Source organism: Aquarana catesbeiana, linkage group LG05 (assembly GCF_042186555.1).
Source record: "Aquarana catesbeiana isolate 2022-GZ linkage group LG05, ASM4218655v1, whole genome shotgun sequence".
In the NCBI taxonomy this organism is placed as follows: domain Eukaryota; kingdom Metazoa; phylum Chordata; class Amphibia; order Anura; family Ranidae; genus Aquarana; species Aquarana catesbeiana.
The window spans coordinates 440,152,734-440,171,053 of record NC_133328.1 but is presented as its reverse complement, the minus strand read 5'-3'; the positions used below and the strand labels follow the sequence as shown (position 1 = coordinate 440,171,053).

The 18,320-nt window shown below is 41.7% G+C and overlaps 1 protein-coding gene across 1 annotated transcript in view; it reads right to left on the bottom strand.

The window, feature by feature from the left end:
• TMX3 (thioredoxin related transmembrane protein 3) overlaps positions 1–18,320 on the bottom strand; it is a 105,278-nt gene that overhangs the window by 23,548 nt on the left and 63,410 nt on the right. The window contains exons 10-11 of the mRNA XM_073631273.1: positions 4,912–5,010; positions 546–603 (exon numbers count right to left, since the gene is read on the bottom strand). Of these exons, the coding sequence (XP_073487374.1) occupies positions 546–603; positions 4,912–5,010 (157 nt within the window). The remainder of the gene's footprint in view (positions 1–545; positions 604–4,911; positions 5,011–18,320) is intronic.

The window sequence follows — 18,320 nt, the reverse complement described above, 5'->3', positions numbered from 1 at the left end:
CCCGCCCGCTGTCAGAGAGCAGGGGCATCGGTGGAATTGGTGGCAGTAGCTGGGTGGAGCATGTAACATGTTCCAAAAGGTGAACTTTTTCTTTGAAGCTAAGGTTTTAGCGATTGGGTTTGCATATACTTAAAGGTAAGTGGCCATACAAAAGCCCTATATTGGTAAATGCTCTCTTGTTGGAGGCAATCTAAAAATTATACATGTTTCCACAGTGATTGCCTAAAGCTGCAGCACAGGGTTTATTTTAAATGTCCAGATTATGTGAATAATTCCTTTTATATTATTCTACTAAATTTCTAAAGCAAACCTGCACTGCGATTGCTGGCTACCTTGTGAAAATGCAAAGCCCCTGGCTCTCAAGCTGATTCCATGGCTTCAGAACTTGGAGTCACTAAGCTGAAATAAGAGGATGTGTTATTCTAACTTGCCTGGCTGCATTCATTGAACCATTGCTTACTCCATAATACAATTCCATGGTTCTTATCAAGAAAAGAAATACAAAAAGGGGACATCCTAGACGAAAATATATAAAATATTCTTACCGAGTATGCTCAACTGAATTGTTTTTATCATCAATTACTGCAACAGCCACAAGTTTTCCTAAAAGTATAAATGGAAATTATGAACAATGCCATTGCTTCATGTAGTTACACACAATTAGAAGGATTAAGATTTTTTTTCTTATTTAAATACCTTTAGGCCTCATGCACACAGGGCGTTTTGGAAACTCTCCTAAAAGCCTTTCCTCCTAGCAGCTGCATTTTGGCAGAAAAAAACGCTTGACGCATGTAAAAGTGTGTAACGCGTTTGTGCGTGTTTACTGGTGTCAAGCGATTGGACGTTATTTTATTGGCCAGAATAATCATTTTTTCTGGCCAATGAAATGAATAACTCTCAAGCGCTAAACGCGCCCAGTTAAAAAGCAACTACAAGCGTCAAGCCCCTGCCACTAAACGCTGCTAAAAGCCTACAGTATGTGTGCATGAACAGATAAGCTAATATGCAGGGGATTTAGCGGCAGAAAAAAAAACAAAAAACGTCTGACTCCCCTAGAAGCAGCTGCAAAATGTCCAGTGTGCATGAGACCTTACTGCTGGATAGCATCAATAGTGAGCTCACAAAAAAGAAAAAAAAAAAAAAAAAAAAAAAAACACAACAGTAGAGTATATATTTCATTGTGTACTCTACAACAGGAATGACATCCATGGGCTAATCACAGTCACGTGCACCATGATTCTCTCAACACCCTTCCAATGCAGAGAAGCATCCAGCATTCCCCTGAAGCCTACTTAAGTCCTCAAAGTTAAATAACATTAAGGCTGATAACACAAGGGCAACATTGCCACTAGCAACACATTGGGGGTTATTTACAAAAGACAAATCCACTTTGCACTACAAGTGCAAAGTGCACTTGGAAGTGCAGTCTCTGTAAATCTGGGGGGTAGATCTGAAATGAGGGGAAGCTCTGCTGATTTTATTATCCAATCATGTGCAAGCTAAAATGCTGTTTTTTATCTTCTCCCTCAGATTTACAGCGACTGCACTTCCAAGTGCACTTTCAGTGCAATTTCAAGTGCACTTTGCACTTGTAGTTTGTACTTGTAGTGCAAAGTGGATTTGCCTTTAGTAAATAACACCCATTGTCCCTGGTAATGATGCAGAAGGTTTTTCAATTTTCCTTTGTGGAATCAATACTTCTCTAGCCCCAAATAATGCCAAATCTTCTTCTCTAGCAACAGACAAGAAAAGGAGCAACATCTTGCTGGCCCTGCTAGAAATTGAGTGATACCACAGAAACTCATAGTGATCCTGATGTTGGCAATTTATCACCAAAAACGCTTGTGTGACATCAGCCTTAGCATGCACTGTGGGCTTCATCTGCCCTGGCATTCTGGGGGTGAGTTAACTACTTTAACTGCCACAGTTCAGCTGATGAGTGGAAATATGTTGTGGCAACTGATATTTACCTGCATGCTTTAAAGTGGTTCTAAAGCCTTAGGTTTTTTTTTACCTTAAAAGAGAAGTAAACGATTCCACCCCCCCCCCCCCCCCCATATTTACCTAGATGGATGCAGCATCGGTCTGATGCTGCATCTGTCCCCCGACACCTCTACACTGAGAACCGAGCAATCGAACACCACCGATCGCCTGGTTTTCAGAGCTCCATGAGCAGAGAGCTGTAGACCAGGGGTTTGGCAACCTCAGCCCTCCAGCTGTTTTGAAACTACAAGTCCAATGAGAAGTTGCAAGACCCTGACAATCACAGGCATAACTCCTAGAGGCAGAGGCATGATGGGATTTGTAGTTTCACCACAGCTGGAATGCCGAAGTTGCCTACTCCTGCTGTAGACTGTCAGTCACAGCTCTCTGCTTTTCTCTCTCCACGCTCATTGGAGCGCTGAGCTGTGGAGGGGGGTGGAACAGCCGTCTCAAACTCCCAGAAGCTCGCCGAGAGGCTGAGCCGGGTGTCAGTCCAGGCACCTGGTGGATCCCGACTCCCATTGTAAGGATGATGCAGTGCCTGGACCAATTTCTGTGATGTCAGCAGAGAGTGGACTTCAGCCCGCTCTCTGCTGAAAACAGGTCACAGGCGTGCAAAACGAATTTCACTCCTGTGATCCATAGGAGAAGTACAGCCAAACAAGCTTTGCCTATTCCTCTCCTTTAATGCATTATATGCATTAAGGTAAACAAACCTTCTGTGCTGCATGTGTCCCCCCAGCCCCCACGTAAACTTACCTGAGCCCGATCCTGTATTGTGCACAAGAGCAGCAGCTCTCGCTGCTCTCACCCTCCTCACTGGACATTCGGCTGTCAATCAAATTCTGTGACGAGGGAGCGGGGCAGAGCCGCACTGTCTGTGTCAATGGACTCAGACAAGGTAGCTCAGGAGCGAGCCTGCACAAATGCCCCCATAGGAAGCGGCTTCCTGTGGGGGCACTCGTTGAAGAGGAGGAGCCAGGAGCGCTGGTGGGGGTCCCTAGAAGGAGGACGACCGGGGCTGCTCTGTGCAAAACCATTGCAGAGTGCAGGAAATTACATGTTTGTTATTTTAATGCAAAAAAAAACACAAAAAATCAGCCTGTAAAGCAATTGCATAACAAATAGCATAACTATTAATGCACATTAATGCATTTGTCATATTTGTCCCATTTTATCTGTAGATGGAAGAAGAAAAAAAAAAAAATTCCCTCTGATCAATGTACATTGCAAAGATTTTGACCTATGTTGTAGATTCCTATGGTTTTGTATTTTGAAACAATAGGGGGTTTGTCTGTGAAAAGTCTTTTCATGCGCAAAGTGAATGTAATGGGAGTGCTGATATTATTATACAGGATTTATATGGCGGCAACAGTTTGCGCAGTGCTTTACAACATTAGGGCAGACAGTACAGTTACAATAAAATTTAATACAGGAGGAATCAGAGGGCCCTGCTCGTTGGAGCTTACAATCTTATAACTATCAATCAGCTGCTGCACTTGCAAGCCTCTAATTAGGAAAGTGGCAGGGTCTGCATACCTTTAGATATGATTTCCCTTTAGGAATATTGCACCAAAAATTATTTTTTTGCTGCAGGGTTTGCCCCAAATCTGACTTGTGTCTTAGTGCAGATTTCTAGAAAATTCAGTGAGCCAATCACACAAGAAAGAAATGACATTTCTGGGGGGCGTCCTGTACACCATCTGTGTACAGAATGCCTCCAGGTAGCCATATTGCATTTTACAGAGAATTAAAGAGCTGCAGATTGAAAATTAAGGGTCATTTTTAATAACATTCAAATACAATATGACTTGTGTAGCAATTGTACATGCTATAATATATATTTTTTTATTATTTGCCTCTTTTCCCCCCACAAAAGCAGAGTTACCCTTTAATTATGATTTCTGAAAAAAAGGTAGTTATATTATTATATACAGCTCAGAAGATGCAAGCGAGCAGGGAGCTGAGTGTAACTGCCACTAATGCTTTATTACTAAATTATTAATGGCATTGACACATGCTATTTCCTTCCTATCTCAACAGAATTCCTGCTTGTGCAGACACTTTGTGCAGTATTTCCCTTTCCGATAAAACGCTATGTACACACAAAAGTTGCTTTGCCGTTTGGAGCAAACATGACTGATTAATAAGGAGTGAAACTATCCCCAAAGGGAACCTTGTCATTAAAAATACAAATGGCCAACACCTCTACCTGAAAAAGAAGAGTGGCAATACTTACCTTTTCCTATTTCCTGAACCAACAAAAGGTCACTCTGTTCAATAAAAATCCTCCTCTAATCTAAAGTCCATTGGGAAACCAACACTCCTAAGACTCTAAACATCCTTGGTCCCCTGCAGCATTCAATTGTTTTTCTTGCCAATTTCCTCATCATTACAGGATACAATAATGATGAAGAGGTCTGAGGTAGGAACAGCTGAGCACTGGGAGGACCAAGGATATAGACCAGGGTTTCTCAACTAGGGTTCCTCCAGGAGGTTGCTAGGGGTTCCTTGAGCAATTTTTGCCTCTCAGATAAGTTCCCACTGACACCTTTGATCTTTTTAGCTATCTATAAGGGGGGTAATTGTTCCCAATGACTACAAGTGTAAGGAGCATTCTTCCCATTGACCATCACACTAATGTATCATGAGTTTTAGATATAGTCATTTTTAGCAGGGGTTCCCTAAGACTGGAAAGTTATTTCAAGGGTTCATTTGTGGTGAAAAAGGTTGAGAAAGGCTGATTGCTGAAAGTATTGGTTTTTCAGTGGACTTTCAGGGGAGGATTTCTACTGAAAAGAGTGATATGTTGGCAACACAGGCAGCAGGAAAGGTTAGTATTCCCTCTCTTCTTTAAAAGGCCGAGGGGCTTGTGGTTTTTATTTTTAATGACAGGGTTGCATTAAGAAACCACAGCACATATCATACCTGTGTCTCCAAGCTCGTACAATGTAAATCCATCAACATGAAGATACCCTTCAAATCTCTCTCTGTTCACCCAGCTGGACAAATCACCATCTTCATATTCTGAATAAAAATAGAACAAAAAAACATTTGCATTGTTTGCATTTGCAACAAAGAGAACAATATATTTAAGCTTTAATTATTACAACTGCACAGGCTTGCATATAAAAAGGATTTATACTTTCACATCATTTAGCTTTGCTTACTTTGTCTAAACTGGACACAGCTAGAGAGTTGGGGACATCATACGCCCATTCTGTGTCTGACCCCACTCAGAGATCATAGTAAAATTGGGAGGCAGTGTGTATTATCAGACAGTTGATGGGCCAGAAACTTCAGAATTCATGTGACCTCTGACCGTCCAATTGACTCGGCAATGATAGTTCCTACTTCTCCATTCTGAGAGGTTATTATCAGAACCTGTATCTGAACTTTCAGTACCTGTAGCTGAACTTTCAATGACACTCTGTGCCAGGATATTGCAGAATATTTTTTAACACTGAATCTAAAAAAGATTTTAACTTTATTACATGAAATTGAAAAACTGGGTACAACCCCCACAGCTGACCAGTAGCAGCTTTTGTTGGCTTTCTTAGACATAAGTGTTCGGCAATAGACTAAATGACTTAAAGTGGTTGAGGGGCCTTATACGCTTGATTGGTATGGTTAGTACCAATCTAACTATGGTTAGAGTTAGGAGAGATCAGCTGGTTGGAAAACAATGGCTCTTCTTGACAAGAAAAAGGCACCTGAAATAAAAAAGAGGAGCCTCATATCTCCAAGGTTGGGGAATCACCCCAAGCCTCTCTGTAATGCATACATGGGTTTTAGTAGTAATGCTGTGAACCAGCCTTCATGACCACAGTCTGTACCATTGACCATCATTGTAGAGGATTGGCATGAAGCATAGCCAGCCATCCACTTTAGACCAAAATGCTGGTGCTATAGTCACTCCCATAAGTTGAAAGAACGCAGCTCCATTTGTCAATCTATGGTGTGCACTGTCCCCAGTGGAACATTCCATGCTGTGAACCACCATATTATAGGTGGCTAATCAATAGAACAACCCATCTGGATCGGCATCACTGATGTCATGCAGGGAGGAAGGTCATCTTGGTTTCAGTCAGCAAGCAGTGGTGCTCTTGTCAAGTTATTATTACTGTCTGTGACTTGGGGATGGCCGCTCCCCTCATTTTTCCATCCAGCTGTCCCAGAAACAGGTAATGAGGTAAAATCCAGCCAAAAGGGGCCACAAACAGCAATACCGTTTTTTTTTTTTTTCTTACAAAAGTATCTACCTTTTTTAAGTCTATTCAAAAAAATGTAAAGGCTATAGATAGAAATGTAGAGATAGAGGCAGCCAATCAGGCGGGGTGCATGCAAATATGCTGATATGGAACAAGCTAACAGTCAGCAGGCTGAGGACAGGTGAGGTCACCAGTGTACTCTTTCAAGGAAAAGTAAAGCCTTATTTGCAAAAAGAGTTTACAAGCAGATTTTCTTTTTCTACTACAGAAGAGACTGTAAAGATGGCCATACGGGAATCAAAATCTTGCAGAACCAGCTGAATTTTGATCCATGTATGGGCACCCTGGCTGTACAGAAGTCAATCTACATCACCTACATCAATATTGTATCAAATTTTCCCCACTCGATCAGTGTGTTCTGATTGAGAGGGAGTCTCCTCACTGTCTGAATACAATAGCTCAGCGGGGAGGATTCCCCCATCCATCTCGAGTATATGAATGGGGTAATCAAGTCAGTTTTTTTTTGTTCAACCCGACTCATTTATGGACTGCTTAAGCCTCTTCCATCATAGATGCTCCTACCTAATTGTTAACCCTTTTTCTGTTTGTGTACACAGAGCTGTACATGTGGAGCTCAGTGTACAGTCTCTGCTCTACTACAGTGTATCCGGAAAGTTTTTACAGTGCTTAACTTTTCCCACATTTTGTTATGTTACAGCCTTATTCCAAAATGGATTAAATTCACAATTTTCCTCAAAATTCTGCAAACAATACCCCATGACAATGTGAAAGAAGTTTGTTTGAAATCTTTTCAAATTTATTAAAAACAAAAAAAAAAAAAAAAAAATCACATGTACATAAGTATTCACAGCCTTTGCTCAATACTTTGTCGAAGCCCCTTTGGCACCAATTATGGCCTCAAATCTTTTTGAGTATGATGCTACAAGCTTGGCACACCTATTTTTGGGCAGTTTCTCACATTCTTCTTTGCAGGACCTCTCAAGCTCCATCAGGTTGGATGAGGAGCGTCAGTGCACAGCCATTTTACGTTGTCTTCAGAGATGTTCAATTGGGTTCAAGTCTGGGTTCTGGCTGGGCCACTCAAGGACATTCACAGAGTTGTCCTGTAGCCACTCCTTTGTTATCTTGGCTGTGTTCTTGGGGTTGTTGTCCTGTTGGAAGATGAACCTTCGCCCCAGTCTGAGGTTCAGAGCGCTCTAGAGCAGGTTTTCATTAAGGATGTCTCCATACATTGCTGCATTCATCTTTCCCTTGATCCTGACTAGTCTCCCAGTTCCTGCCGCTGAAAAACATCCCCACAGCATGATGCTGCCACCACCATGCTTCACTGTAGGGATGGTATCGACCATGTGATGAGGTTTTCTCCAGTCATGAGCCATTCAAAGAGATCAATCTTCGTTTCCTCAGACCAGACCATTCAGGTGCCTTTTGGCAAACTCCAGGCAGGCTGTCATGTGCCTTTTACTGAGGAGTGGCTTCTGTCTGGTCACTCTACCATACAGGACTGATTGGTGGAGTGCTGCAGAGATGGTTGTTCTTCTGGAAGGTTCTCCTCTCTCCACAGAGAAACGCTGGAGCTTTGTCAGAGTGACCACCGGGTTCTTGGTCACCTCCCTTCTCCCCCATCGCTCAGTTTGGCCAGGCGGCCAGCTCTAGGAAGAGTCCGGGTGGTTCCAAACTTCTTCCATTTACGGATGATGGAGGCCACTGTGCTCATTGGGACCTTTACTGCTGTAGAATTCTTTCTGTACCCTTAAACAGATCTGTTCCTCGATACAATCCTGTCTCGGAGGTCTACAGACAATTCCTTGGACTTCATGGCTTGGTTTGTGCTGTGACATGCACTGTTAACTGTGAGACCTTATATAGACAGGTGTGTACCTTTCCAAATCATGTCCAAACAACTGAATTTACCACAGGTGGACTCCGATCAAGTTGCAGAAACATCTCAAGGATGATCAGTGGAAACAGGATGCACCTGAGCTCAATTTTGAGTGTCATTGCAAAGGCTGTGAAAACGTATCTACATGTGATTTTTTTCATTTTTTATTTTTAATAAATTTGCAAAGATTTCAAACAAACTTCTTTCACGTTGTCATTTTGGGTTATTGTTTGTAGAATGTTGAGGAAAATAATGAATTTATTCAATTTTGGAATAAGGCTGTAGCATAAAAAAATGTGGAAAAAGTGAAGCACTGAATACTTTCCGGCTGCACTGTATGTGCTGAGACAATGCAACTCCCATGCAGATGTAAGGAAGTTACATCATTCATTGATACTTCCTGAGAATGCTTGATCCTTCCCTTTCATCAACCGTTCCTTAGATCCTTTTTTCGATCGGCCAATGGTTACTTGGGATAGATCAGCTGATCCTTCCTGTGATCGATCAACCAAATCTTCCTGCAGTCGATCGACCAATCCTTCCTGTCAACAACTGGCCGATCCTTCCTTACTTTGATCCCTCTTGTGATTGACAGACTGATCCTTCCTTTGACCAAATTCCTCCTTGGATCGATTGATCCTTCCTTCTTTCATTATTTTTGTGCTAATAATTTTTTGCAATGTTATTTATCCCCTTCCATATAGTACAGTACTTGGTTGATCCTGCCTGTTCCTTTGTTCCTGTCAGTACACTGACTTTCCATCATCCTGCTCTCTCTGTAGCATCTGTATTTAACTCCCTGTTTTTTTTCAGCTTTAAAGTACAGGTATATGTAAATCCTCACCTTGTAAAACTACCCAATTAATTTGCCCACTTTACCCCCTTTATGACAAGGCCAATTTTTGCTAATCAGCACTGTCACTTTAACTGGCAAGTGCGCAGTCATGCAACACTGTACGCAAATGAAATTGATATAATTGTTTTCACACAAATAGAGCTGTCATTAGGTAGTATTTGATCACCACCACAATCACCACTGGGTTTTTTTTGCTAAAAAAAGTAAAATGAAAAAAATAAAAATAAAATGTGACTTTCTGTTATAAAATCGTTTGTTGAGGTTCTTGAAATGCCAGGACAGTACAAATGTATTATTTATTATTTCAGGTACTTCTATAGCGTTGCCCCTAACCCAGAAGAGGTAGTACATGTGTGATCCTGCCTGCCTGTGCCGCCCTGCCGCAGTAAATGTATTGTGGCTGGGCCGCAAGTGGTTAAAATAGAAATGAAAAGCAAAATGTGTGTGCATGCGCATATAAACTATATTATCAAAAATATTGGGATGCCTGCCTTTACAAACATGAACTTTAATGGCCTTCCCAGTCTTAGTCCTTAGGGTTCAATATTGAGTTGGCCCACCCTTTGAAGCTATAACAGCTTCAACTCTTCTGGGAAGGCGCATTTGTGAGGTCAGGCACTGATGTGGACAAGGCGGCCTGGCTCGTAGTCTCCACTCTAAATTCATCCCAAAGGTGTTCTATCGGGTTGAGGTCAGGACTCTGTGCAAGTCAGTTAAGCTCCTCCACCCCAAATTAGCTCATCCATGTCTTTATGGACTTTGCTTTGTGCACTGGTCCAAATAATTTGGTGGAGGGGGGGTTATGTTTTGGGGTTGTTTTTCAGGCCCCTTAGTTCTAGTGAAGGGAATTCTTAAGGCGTCAGCATACCAAGACATTTTGGACAGTTTCATGCTCCCAACTTTGTGGGAACAGTTTGGGGATTGTCCCTTCCTGTTCTAACATGACTGCGCACCAGTGCACAAAGCAAGGCCCATAAAGACATGGATGACTGAATTTAGGGTGGAGGAACTTGACTGATCTGCACCTTCTGACCTCAACCCAACAGAATACCTTTGGGATGAATTAGAGCAGAGACCGTGAAGCCAGGCCTTCTTGTCCAACGTCAGCACCTGACATCACAAATGCGCTTCTGGAAGAATGGTAAAACATTCCCATAGACACACTCCTAAACCTTACGGACAGCTTTCTCGGAAGAGTTAAAGCTGTTACAGCTGCAAAGGATGGACCAACTCAATAGTCCTACAGACTAATGCCCCGTACACACGGTCGGATTTTCCGATGGAAAATGTGTGATAGGACCTTGTTGTCGGAAATTCCAACAGTGTGTAGGCTCGATCACACATTTTCCATCGGATTTTCCGACATACAAAGTTTGAGAGCAGGATATAAAATTTTCCGACAACAAAATCCGTTGTCGGAAATTCCGATCGTGTGTACACAAATCCGACGGACAAAGTGCCACGCATGCTCAGAATAAATAAAGAGATGAAAGCTATTGGCCACTGCCCCGCTTATAGTCCCGACGTACGTGTTTTACGTCACCGCGTTTAGAACGATCGGATTTTCCAACAACTTTGTGTGACCGTGTGTATGCAAGACAAGTTTGAGCCAACATCCGTCGGGAAAAAATCCTAGGATTTTGTTGTCGGAATGTCCGAACAAAGTCCGACCGTGTGTACAGGGCATTAGCCTGGGATGCCATTAAAGTTCATGTAAAGGCAGGCATCCCAATACTTTTGGTAATATAGTGTGTGTTTGTTTATATATATATATATATATATATATATATATATATATATATATATATATATATATATATATATATATATATATATATATATCGTATTTATCGCCGTATAACACGCACCTTAATTTTATGAGGGAAGTTTCAGGAAAAAAAAAAAAAAACGTACATTTTAAATACAGAACTTTGAAACAAAATAAGGGTCAGTGCCCATCAATTCAGCCTTATCAGTGCCTATCTGCAGCCTCACCGGTGCCCACCAATGCAGCCTCACCATTGCCCATCATTGCAGCCTGATCTGTGCCCATATGCTGCCTCACCATTGCTGCCTGATCTATGCCCATTATGCAGCCTCATCATTGCCCATCATTGCAGCCTTATCTGTGCCCATATGCAGCCTCGTCATTGCCCATCATTCCAGCCTGATCTGTCCTGGATTACACAGTGGTCACACACAGTCCTGCCTCCTTGGCCGACTCTTATGATAGACAGAACATTGGTCCAATGCCGGGACATATGACATCTATCCTAAGAGCCAGTCCAGGAGGTAGGACTGTGTGTGACTGTGAGCGCTGAGTACACAGGAGATACCGGCTTTGTGTAATGCGGCAGCGCTCGCCCCCTCTTCCCCTCTGAGGCAGCCAAGTACAATATTGGCATATAATACGCACACATGATTTGCCTTTCATTTTCTGGGTATATTTATTTCACTATAAATACCTTTTTTTCCCCATTTTTATAAGTGATCACATAATGGGTGGGGGTTTCATGTCAGGGCAAGTCTTAATCATTGGAGGAGAGCAGGACGAGTTGTCAGCACAGCTAGAAAACTTATGACGCTGTGCTCTCTGCCTACTGTGGTCAGTTTTTGATATGAAAGCAGAGGGACTGTCAGAAACACCAGGGATGTCACACAAATGAAGCAATACAAAGAGAACAGGATGCTTTTCAATACAAGTTCATGGTACAGTAGCCACATATTTGGAATATGACATTTTGGACTTATTCTTTAAGAAGAGCTGGGACTTAATGGGCTTCCGGGAGAGTCTGAGCCTCTACACAGTGTAACGGCACAGCTAATGTGGAATCGGTGTGCGTTTCCCCCTCAGCCAATACACCATTCATGCCGTTCAGCAGCTGCTGCAGCTGGGCTGCCAGGTAGTACAGCCAAGGGTTCGGGAAAGCTAGGCCCCCATCATCCTTGGACCTCTGGAGTTGCTTTTTTCTGACTCTAGCAGGGCCCGATTTCCAAAGTAGCGAGTGAAATATGGAATTTACCACTCAAAATATTTTAGGGGTCTAACCACAGGTGTATTACGGAGGAAATAGAGCAGCTGGGACACCAAGATAATTTTTGCTAAATTAGCTCTACCCGCCACTGACAGCAGCAGTTTAGACCACAATTTCACCTTATTCCTAAACCGTGACAGCAGGGGAAAAATGTTCAAACGGGAATAGTCCACAATCTCAGCCGAGACGATGATCCCCAAATATCTGAGCTGCCCCACTATAGGCACTGGGCAGAAAGATGATAACTGGAGGTCAAGATCTCCATCCATGCTGACTTGGTCCAGTTAATAGTCAAGCCTGAATAAGTGCCAAATTCAGTGATTATGTCCATTACCGCCTGCAAAGAGGGGCCTGGGACTTATTCTTAATCCTACATATTCTTTAACTTCTTCAGATCCGTGCTACAGCTGGATGACAGCTACAGCGCGGACATACTTTGCTAAGGAGGGTGTCAATGGACGTCCTCCTGTGCTCGAGCGGCCTGCGCACCCCCTGCTGGGCGCACGTGGAGCACTCTGATCAGCGATCCCGACCCCTTACCACGTGATCAGCTGTCAGCCAATGACAGCTGATCATGTGATGTAAACAGAGCTGGTAATCGGCTATTTTTTCTCCTCGCACTGAAAAAGCCGTTCACCGGTGGCTGTCAGAGGGACATCGGTCCCAATCAAGGAGAGCTGCCGCCAGCTCATCTGTACCCACCTGTGCCACCTGTCAATGCCACCTACCAGTGCACAACAGTGCCGCCTACCAGTGCCCACCAGTGCCCACCAGCGCCACCCATCAGTGCCTCATCAACAGTGCTGCCCATCAGTGTCACCTACCAGTGCCCATCAGTGCCACCTACCAGTGCCCATCAGTGCCACCTATCAGTGGTACCTATCAGTAACACATATCAGTGCCCATCAGTGCCATAAGTGGCCATCAGTGCCACCTTATCTGTGCACATCAGTACCACCCTATCTGTGCACATCAGTACCACCCTATCTGTGCCTATCAGGGCCCACCAGCGCAGCCTATCAGTGACCACCAGCGCAGCCTATCAGTGACCACCAGCGCAGCCTATCAGTGACCACCAGCGCAGCCTATCAGTGACCACCAGCGCAGCCTATCAGTGACCACCAGCGCAGCCTATCAGTGACCACCAGCGCAGCCTATCAGTGACCACCAGCACAGCCTCATCAGTGCATATCAATGAAGGAGAAAAATTACCTGTTTGCAAAATTTTATAACAAACTATGAAACATGATTTTTTTTTTTCCAGAATTTTCTATTTTTTTTGTTTGTTTAGAAAAAATAAAAACCCCAGCTGTGATTAAATACCACCAAAAGAAAGCTCTATTTGTGTGAAAAAAAAATGATAATTTCATTTGGGTACAGTGTTGTATGGTTTAAGTGCCCAGTAAGCAAGTGGTTAATGTAATTGCAAAGTAGTTTTTCATAGCAAACAGCCTTATTTACTCAAGTCAGACAAGAGAAAGAGAAATTTCCATTAGTCACTATGTGAACTATGAACAGGTCTCTTAAGCATATCAATATTATATACAAGGCACACAGCATTCTATTTGCCTAATTTTAAATGCTGTATATATTTAATAAATGGTCTCTTGAGTTGGGAAAACTACATATGTAAAGAAAAGACAATGTTTGTAGCTGTACTCTCCCGGGTCTGGGAACTTTCAGTTTCATTTCATTTCATTTCAGTTCCATTTCATCCCAATAGGGGAATTACAGGAAAATGACACTGTCCTGCCTACAAATATCACTGCCCCAATCATTCAGCCAATAGTCAGCTAGCTATTTATTCTCCAACAAACTGAAAAACTCTTCAGAAGCAGAAACAGCTCATTCGAATGGCACTTAAGAATGGTCACCGTGTTCTTTATCTAGGGCTTTTGGCCCTATTCTTGATTATATTCTTTTTTATCTGGTAAGTAAACTATAACTGTACAAGTAGATTTGAATGTTAGAAGTTGCTGTAGTAAGTAAATGTAAATCAGAATTGATACTACTTGTTATAAATGGAGGCTATGTTGACTTTTAAGTCACTGAACACAGCAATGTGTATTCAGTAGAGAGAAATGATCTATCTTTTTTTTTAATTTACATGGAATAGATTTTGCATATACACAGTAATATCTACAAGCCAAACAGTCAAGTAAAACAGCACTGCTTATGTGCAAGAAGCAGACCCAACAAAATTATTAGATCTCAATTTGTACTCATTCACATTTAAAGTGCAAATATTATTTATAAATTAGGTACCTAAATATTTAAAGACTTAATCTCCATGCCCATGGGCAGTGCGCAAATTCTCTACTGACAAATCTTGGCTCACTTATGTCGGCAAAGAAAATATTTGCTAGGCTGACGTGGATTTACTAATTGCAGTTGACCCCATGTAATGAACCTAGTGTAGAATCTTCTTAGCCTATATGATCTATTAAATGTATAGCATAGTGGACTTTTTAGCCATTTAATTTTTTTATACTTCACATGCATTTGTAGACGCATTTTGACTCATATACTGCATTTTGGAGCTTTGGGGGATCTTCAGGAGAGCAGTGCCAAGCCCCCAGTTGGGCTTTAACTATATGGTTCTGCTATGCTTGTGTGAGCTCTCACTTTAACTCACAGGGCCTTGAATCATCCCCAGAGAGAAATAAGGAGCAAATATAAATCTTTCACAGGTGAGCCTGTACATGTATAATCATTTTATGTTGAATATTTAGACTGTTGCATAAGCACAATCATGGCAGGTTCTGTTTTTAACCACTTGCCAACCAGGCCAATTCTGACATTTCTCTCCTACATAAAAAAAAAAATCATATTTTTTTTGCTAGAAAATTACATAGAACCCCCAGACATTATATATGTTTTTTTTTAGCAAAGACCCTAGAGAATACAATGGCGGTCGTTGTAACTTTTTATCTCGCATGGTATTTTTCAAATATTTTGTGCTTTTAAAAAAAAAAAAAAAAAAAAAAAAAAAAAAAACAGTAAAGTTAGTCCAATATTTTTTGCATAATATGAAGTTACGCTGAGTAAATAGATACCTAACATGTCACGCTTCAAAATTGCAAATGCTCGTGAAATGGCACCAAACTTCAGTACTTAAAAATCCCCATAGGCGACGCTTGAAAATTTTTTACTGGTTACATGTTTTGAGTTACAGAGGCGGTCTAGGGCTAGAATTAATGTTCGCGGCGATACCTCACGTGTGGTTTGAACACCGTTTTAATATGTGGGCGGGACTTACGTATGCGTTCGCTTCTGCATACGAGGACATGGGGACAGGGGCGTTTTAATTTTTTTTTTTTATTGTTGATTTTACTTTTTTTTTTTTTAGTTTGACACTTTTAAAAAATTTTTTTTTTTTTTTTTATCATTTTTATTCCTATTACAAGGAATGTAAACATCCCTTGTAATAGTAATATGGCATGATCGGTCCTCTTTACAGTGCGATATGGGATCAATAAGACCCCACATCTCACCTCTAGGCTGGGAAGCCTGAAATAAAAAAAAAAATAAAACGATCTCGGCTTCCTGGCCGAGGCGGGGTAATTCGTTTGAATGCAGAGGCTGGGCGTGACGTCATAACATGGATCCTGTCTCCGACTCACCGATGGAAGCAGTGAGTCGGTAGAAGCACCGGAGGGCGGCGGGAGGGGGGGACATCCTCTCTCACCGCCCGTAAGAACGATCAAGTGGCAAAACAGCCGCTATCATGCTTATGGTGTAGGGAATCGTCGGCTGAAAAAGCCGATATCTGAATGATGCCTGTAGCTGCAGGCATCACTCAGATATACCCCTGCAAAGTCAAGGATGTCATATGACGGTTGGCGGTGGGTAAGTGGTTAAATAGAAAATGATTCTGGTAGTATCAATAAATGTGCTTTGATACAACACTCGATCATAAACCTTTTTAATAAATATCATCAAACATTATTCTAATTCTCCACACCCTTGACTGGTTGCCAGCCAGATTAAGAATTCAGTGAAAGGAACTGTGTTGAAAGACATACTGTATAGGGGAAGAAAGTTGCCACTGCTGACCTCCTTTTGAAAATGCTAGATTTCTGGTTGTTATTCGGGTCACTCTGCCCTCAATAGTCCTGAGTCACTCTCCCTGAAGTATACAGGAGTATACTTTAAGAATATCTGTGAATTCTTAAAGTGGTTTTAAAGGCTGAAGGTTTTTTTTTACCATCATGCATGATGGTAAAAAAAAAAAACTTCTTTGTACAGCACCCCCCCCAAATACTTACCTGAGCTCCCACTTGATCCAGCAATGTGCATGAGAGCATAGGCTCTCCTGGGGCTCACCCTCCTCATTGACAGTCAATCACAGCCAGTGAGGAGAAAGGGGCCAAGCCGTGGCTCCGTTTCTGGATGGACATGCAGAGCAGCGGCTCTGGAGCATGCCTGCTTGGGTGCCCCCATTACAAGCTGCTTGCTCTGGGGACAACAGACAGGAGGGAAGAGCCAGGAGCTCTGGCGGGGGATCCGAGAATAGGAGGATTGGGCTGCTTTGTGCAAAACCGCTGCACAGAGCAGGTAAGTGTGACATGCCTGTTATTTTTTTTAATTTGCCTTTATTATTAGTTTAAAGCACTGAATCTTGACAACAATATTGTTACATTATATTCTGTTGAAGCTTGTATAAGGCTTGTCCTTTGATCACAATGTTGGCTACAGCAAACTCTAGGGGTTAATTTTTACTGGGGCAGTGCAAAAATGCTTGCTGGTGCAATACAGTGCCATGCATTTTTACTGGTAAACCTACCCACCTTGCCAATGCACCTGCATTGCCGTAAACTACAGTACATAGTAAACCGCTACTGTGTGTTGCGCTATGCCACCTCACAAAAAAAAGACGCCGGTCAATATTCCAAGTTTTGGTAGCCCAAATAAAATGGACTACCTTGATGAAACATGCAGAATAATTCACGTAAGGCAACGCAACGTACCAGCATGAATGGATCCTAAGGCACCAAAAACACTATTTCAGCGTCATTATACAGTAACTGAGGAAAAGGTCAAAGGATACAATGTTTCCTTTTAAACTAAAAACAGTTTTTTTTTTTTGCCAATTTGGAAAAAATAGACCTTTTTTTACTTCATTTTATTTGTATTTTTAAAGCATTATATAAAAGGAACATGAAACGATTTTCAGTACACAATAGAAAAACTTGTTTTTTTTTTTGTTTTTTTTTAAGAACAGACAATGAGTCAGGTATTGTGAGTAGCGACAAAGTTATTCCACAGTCATCAGGCCGATAGCTGACATGCAAAATGATTACTGGATGATAACATAGATACATCACTATTCACAGAGCTGGAATTCCCCTTGCTAGGGATACTGTCAGCGATCACAGCTCGGAGGGGAGGGCGTTACTGCTGTGCATTGTGTGAGGTTCAACATGGCTTACAGGTCATCCTTAGCAAAAAAAAAAAGCCTCCAGTATTATAGGATTATTGTGGATAAACTGACATACAAGAGATGTTTATTTAATACTTGTTCTAACATTTTACATTTTAGCTCACAGTTGACCTGCAAAGAAACTATGTATGTCCATATGGAAAACCACTCCATGCATCAATACCTAAAAATAGAAGTCAAAAGCTCTAACGAGGATCTAATCGAGACTATCAAGAAACTTGAATTTGTTTTGCCAGAAAACTACATACAACGTGAAACCACCATAAACGACAGAATAAAACTCTCCTATATTATATTAGTACCAGAACTACAACCAGATATTATTAAAAAGATCTTCAATCAACTGTTATTAAAGGTTTCTGAAAAACTTGGATGGTCATCTTCATCACCCGTGTCACTAAGTGACTCCTTTAATGTAGTTTTGCAGAGAAAATGCTTGGATGGTTTATTTAAGTCTTAATTACGGTAAATGTATTTATCTGGAGAGGTTGCAGTCAGTGCACACTGTTAAAGAGGATGATATGACCAGTTGTACTCCTTGACTGCCTCCCATCTATCCTAGCAACAGTAACAGAAACATCTGTGCATTACCAAAAAGTTCCTAATCTGAACAATGGGAAAAAGATACCCAGAGGTATACTTCTCCGATTCACCCCCTCTTTCACTTGCCTGAATGAGGGACAATGCCCATACACATGAAATGGTTATGGACTAATCTGACGTAAGGCAACCTACAACTCTGAGGACACAACTGAACAAACAATCTTAGGCCTACAAACTGCATAACAAAGCAGTATACTGTATTTTTTGATTGTTTTATATTTGCAGAATAGATCCTTTGGGAATGATGTACAGTATATAAAAAAAAAACAATTTTATGTTTTTTATA